Here is a 5,198-nt window from a genome sequence, read left to right as displayed (position 1 = left end):
AGGAATTAAGAGAATGATCAAAATAAATCACCCAGTGGTATGCCTCAGTGTACAGGGCCTCAGCAAAGACAAGGTGGAGCACATGATGTGTCTCCGGCCTCCCTAGGATGAAGCAAACTGAAGGTGATGTCATGTTCTTAGGCCATTTGTGGGCTCACTGTGGGTAGGATGCTGTCCTCAGACCAGTCACTTGGCTGTGATAGCACACTCCTGCCCACAGCCCCCACCTGAGAAAGCCTGTGTCATACACTTGCCCAAAGCCAGGGGAGGGCAGTGCTGGGGTGCAGAAAAATAAACCAAGCTGTCCACCTGCTGGGTGGAGGGACCTACCCTGGGGAGGATAACTGGGGGAGATACTTGGATCCCCTCCTGTCCAAGAAGCAGCCTGCCAGTAAGCACAGCTTCCAGTGGGGGCACACCTAAGAAACGTTGTTCCCGTGGTCAAGAGACCCGGAACCCAATGGAGCAGATTCTTTGATCTACTAAAATTCTGTCCATCTCCTATATTCTGCTTTTGTGGGAAAGAGAATCAACAAGAAACAACTTCTTCAGGGAAGAATTGAAATAAGCTAAGTCCTGGGGCTGATCTGAGATTAAGCCAATCTCCTTCACCCTCTGCAGTGAGAGTTCATTTCAGGATGGTTCCCTGAGTCATGGCCAGAGCCCGAGTCATCAAACAGATCACTGATTAAGTCATGAAAGTGAAAAGATGGTATTTTTCAGCTTCGTGTTAAAGTTTTATTTTGTAATACTTACAGATTCATAAGTAGATTGCAGAGAAATATACATGGAGCTTTGATATACCCCCTGCAGGCCAAAATCCTACTCCCAGTAACCCCGACACAATCCACAGCGTCAATTGGGATTCCACCAGTCATGTGTGCAGGGGGCGTGCATGTGCCCACACGCACTTCTGTGCAATGTTGTCCCACATACAGCCTTGCATAACCACTGCTGCAATCAGTATATGCCGCTGTGCCATCACCACAGGGTCTCTTTTGTTCCCCTTTATAGCCACACCCATCCTTCCCCCATTCCTAACCCGGCAACCAGGAACATATTCTCTGTCATTATAATTATTTTATGATTGTCACATGAATAGAACCATGCGGTGTATGTCTGTATTAGTTTCCTAGGATTGCCATATAAAGTTCCAAAAACTATATGGCTTAAAAGAACAGAATTTATTCTGTCACACTTCCCGAGGCCAGAACTCAGAAATCCAGGTGTGGCCAAGGCCATGCTTCCTCCCTCTATGGGCTCCAAGGGGCTCCTTCCTGCCCCCTTCAGCTGCCAACGCTGATAGTCCCTGGCCCCTGCCTTACAGACGCATCACTCCAGTCGCTGGACCTCACCTATCCTCTCTGTGTGTCCTCAAACCCCTTTCCTTCTGTGTCCAAATTATCCTCTTTTATAAAGACATCATACCATATTGGGTTAGCACCCACCCCAATTACCTCAATTTAGTTAAATCTGCAAAGAACCTATTTCCAAATAAGGCCACATTCTAAGGTATTTGGTTTGAAGTCTTAAACTACAGCAGATCTTTTTCAGAGGACACAGTTTAACCTGTAACGGATATTTTTCAGATTTGCCTTTTTACTTAACACATTAATAATTGTCTGGAGATTCATTCAGAAGACTAATGATGTTGAGCATCTTTTCATGGGTTTATCTGCCACACATATATTACTTTAAAACATATGTCATTGCACATGTCGGTCACTACCCCCTTTAACAAGGCTATGCCCCAAGTGCCTCAACCTTGCACCTGGGTAAAGGCCTCCTTTGCTGCGAACAAGCCACTGCCACGGTGCATGGCTAGTATATTATGATTGTATATGGTAGTATATTATGATAGTATATTTATGATTGTCCCATGAATAGAACCATGTGGTGTGGCTAGTATATTATTGCTTTAAAATTTTTTGGATATAAGAATAGTTAATACTGTTCTGTGTCTTCCAATTTTAGCTGAAGAGTTTGCTTCTTCTGGAACAAAGGGAGATTTGGCTGCAGGCGACTGACATCACTCTGCAAACAAGGGATAAGAGTGAGCCCGGGCTCCCCAGAACCCTGCCAATCTGCGTGTCCCCCTCGTGCGTGCTGGGGCCAGAAGTCTTGGCATCATTCACTGTGGCTGCACCTCAGGGCACCCTCTTCAGGGATGCTCTCTGATACCAGGGTGTGCTTGCTGCTTCTCAACACCTGTGACCTAGGGGCAACTGATCAGCGCCCACAAAGTGGCTCATGTGGCTTCTGGATGCCTCTGTCACTATTGGCACTAGTACTGCTCTGGCACTACTGGCACCTTGTCAATTGATGCCAATGCTGTTTATAATCAGTTGAAGCCCATCACAGACCTGGACAGTGGGGCAACAGGCCCATGTATCAACCTCAGGCTTTCATTGACCCCTATTGTGGCCACCTGGACAGAGCCAATGCTCCTGTGGTGCTGACACACCCGCAAACACCACTGCATGCTGTGGGGTGGTCTGTCGGCGGCACCCTATATTGTGCAGAAGCCACCTGAAGTCATGGCCTAGAATATCCTTTTTAAAACCAAAAGCTAGAACATTTTTAAAGGTATATACTTGGACCAGTCACCCTTTGGTCCATCAAACTAGACTCCTGCCTAAACTATAGGTTTTTAAATTTTATTTAAATATAATTCACATCCCACAAAGTTCACCATTTCTAAATTGAGGCTGAGTCTAGTGATGCTCACAACACCAAGAGAGTGTGTTGTCATCCCACCCCACACCTACAGTCTGTCCCCACAGGGCTCTTAAGAAGCCAGCAGGAGACTGTGTTTATGGGCAGGAGAATTCACTTTTTTTCAATACTTCGGTAATCTGAAGTGTGTCTGTTGGCAGGTTGAATTGTTTGTGTTGAGCGGACTGTCTTCTTGCTTCAAAAGCCCCTTTTGTGCATGGCCTCTGGTGCTTGCCCCTGCGAGCTGACTGGCCCAGTGATGCTCAACCAGCTGGGCTCTATCACACCCGCCAACTCCATTTGCAGTGTTCAAGGTGAGCAACCCTGTTGTTGGAAATGGTATTTATATTTTCTTAAATATTGTACTTATTTTATATTTATTTGCTCATTTACTTAGCAAGTATTGAGTGCTATGCCTGCTGTGTCCCAGACGTGGAGTACATGAGGAACAAAATGAGAAGTAGTTCTTACACGTAGGACTCAGAGCTGGTACAGAAGAACATGAGTCAGCTAAGCACACAGACACCAGGCCTGCCTTGTCAGGGAGCTCCAGGAAGGCTCCTCAAAGATGAGAGTCCCCAGCTTCGAGCTAAAGGGTCAGTGAGACAACTCAGGGCAGGGATGGGGGCAGGAGGAACATCTCCTAGAAAGAGAGCAAGACTTACAAAGGCTGCCAGCAGGAAAGAGTGGTAAGCAGGGGTACCGGGAGGTGGCAAGACAGGCTGCTGGACACAGGGAGGGCCTGAGTCGAGGCTGGGAGGCGCCCTGAGTGGCAAGCAGGACAGGTCAGGAGCAGAGTGAAGGCTGGTGGCAGTGGTGGTGCAGTGGGGAAGTAGACCCAGAAGTGGACTTAGGAGGGAAATTTGGGAGTTGCCTGATGAACAGGGTAGAAAGGGAGCAGGGCATCAGTGGAGACAGAGGACACACACAGAGACCTTCATCCTCCTGGCTCAGACAAGGCCACCATGGTCATGCTCTTTCCTCTAGAAGGTTGTGGTGTTGAGGCCGGCTTTGTGGTGAGCATCTCAGCTCTGTCCCAAGAACTACGTTTTTTTTTTTTGCTATATTGGAGATGTTTCAGCAGCTGATCAGATATATGAGGCTAGAGCTGAAAACAGCATTAATACTTTCTTTTCTTAACTTTATAAAATTTTTTATTAATAAAAGTAATACATGTCCATCAGAAGTAGGGAAAGAGAATGCAGAGAAAGGTAACAGCCTCCTGGTGCACCACCCTGCAGCATCCTCCATTTCAGGGGGAGCACACAGTGGCCTGGAGAGCTGCTTCCCTCTTAGAGTGCTCTCATGGGTGTATATGTCCTGGTCAGGAGAGAGAGCTCTCACTCAAGAGTTTAATCTAGCCGGGTGTTGTGGTGGGCATCTGTAGTCCCAGCTACTTGGGAGGCTGAGGCAAGAGAATTGCGTAAGCCCAAGAGTATGAGGTTGCTGTGAGCTGTGATGCCATGGCACTCTACCAAGGGCAATATAGTGAGACTCTGTGCCAAAAAAAAAAGAGTTTTATCGCCATATAATATTCCCTCAGATGAACAAACTGTCCCTCTACTGCTGGGGACATTTAGGATGTCCCTGTGCTTTTGCAATTATAACCAGGCTGTAATAAACATTCTTGGACATCGGTCCCTACCAGTGTCTATAAAGGAGGATTTAAGGGGGTTCATGTACTTTTTTTTTTCAATCTCATATTTTATTTTCATTTCATTGGGTTTGGGGAAGATAAGGGTTTATAAGTATATAGAATGCAACATTTGAGTCTTTCATGTACAGTCAGGATCCAGGTTCAAAATTTCTTTAAGTTTGGGATCTACATTACCACTGCTGCTAGGATCCAAGGACTGCCATGGAAAAAGGAAGAAACAGGCATGGAGCTGACCATGGAAGGCTCATGGCCCAGGGGTTCCATTCAGGTCCCTGAGGATTCTACATGAAGATCATAGGTGGGGTTACAAGGATGCCATTCACCTGGACCTCATACTGGGGAGGTGGAAGGTTGGCTGTTTCTTCATAGGGAGAATCTGAGAAGTGATTGTGCTCCCAGTTATATCCCAAGATCCTGTGTAAGGCCTCTCCATAAGGACATGGCAAGAGTTCACTCCTTGGTTTCTGGTTGGCCTCGTGAATACTCCAGTACAAATCTTGTAAACTTATCATCATCTGGAGACACTGTTGCCGGCTTTTTTTTTATGCCCCTCTTCTTGAGACACCAGGCAATTGCCTTTGCCAGCTTCTGATTCTTCTTCCTAAAGAGCACTTCATGTTCAAGGAATTCCCATTCTTCCAGGAACATTCAGATGTCATGATTACTCCAAGATGCAACTAACTGGCCTGAGAGTCTTTTTGGTCCCCGTGTTTCTTCATTCTCCTTTATATTCTGAGGACTTTGGATACTTTTACTTTGAAGTATCACCAGCTCCATCTGTATTCCTGGTTTTTCTCCCATGATATTCTTCTCTGCAGCAATGGAA

At 46.4% G+C, this 5,198-nt stretch overlaps 1 protein-coding gene across 1 annotated transcript in view; it reads left to right on the top strand.

Annotated features, from left to right (window-relative positions):
* The window catches only part of SPIDR (scaffolding protein involved in DNA repair), a 533,511-nt gene that overhangs the window by 510,663 nt on the left and 17,650 nt on the right, over window positions 1-5,198 (top strand). The window contains 2 exon segments of the mRNA XM_023508281.1: window positions 1,975-2,185; window positions 2,877-3,029. Of these exon segments, the coding sequence (XP_023364049.1) occupies window positions 1,975-2,185; window positions 2,877-3,029 (364 nt within the window).

This window comes from Otolemur garnettii, unplaced genomic scaffold (assembly GCF_000181295.1).
Source record: "Otolemur garnettii isolate 467f Iridium unplaced genomic scaffold, OtoGar3 scaffold00237, whole genome shotgun sequence".
Classification (NCBI taxonomy): domain Eukaryota; kingdom Metazoa; phylum Chordata; class Mammalia; order Primates; family Galagidae; genus Otolemur; species Otolemur garnettii.
Note: the sequence above shows the minus strand (reverse complement) of the source record. Positions and strands in the feature narration are given on the sequence as shown.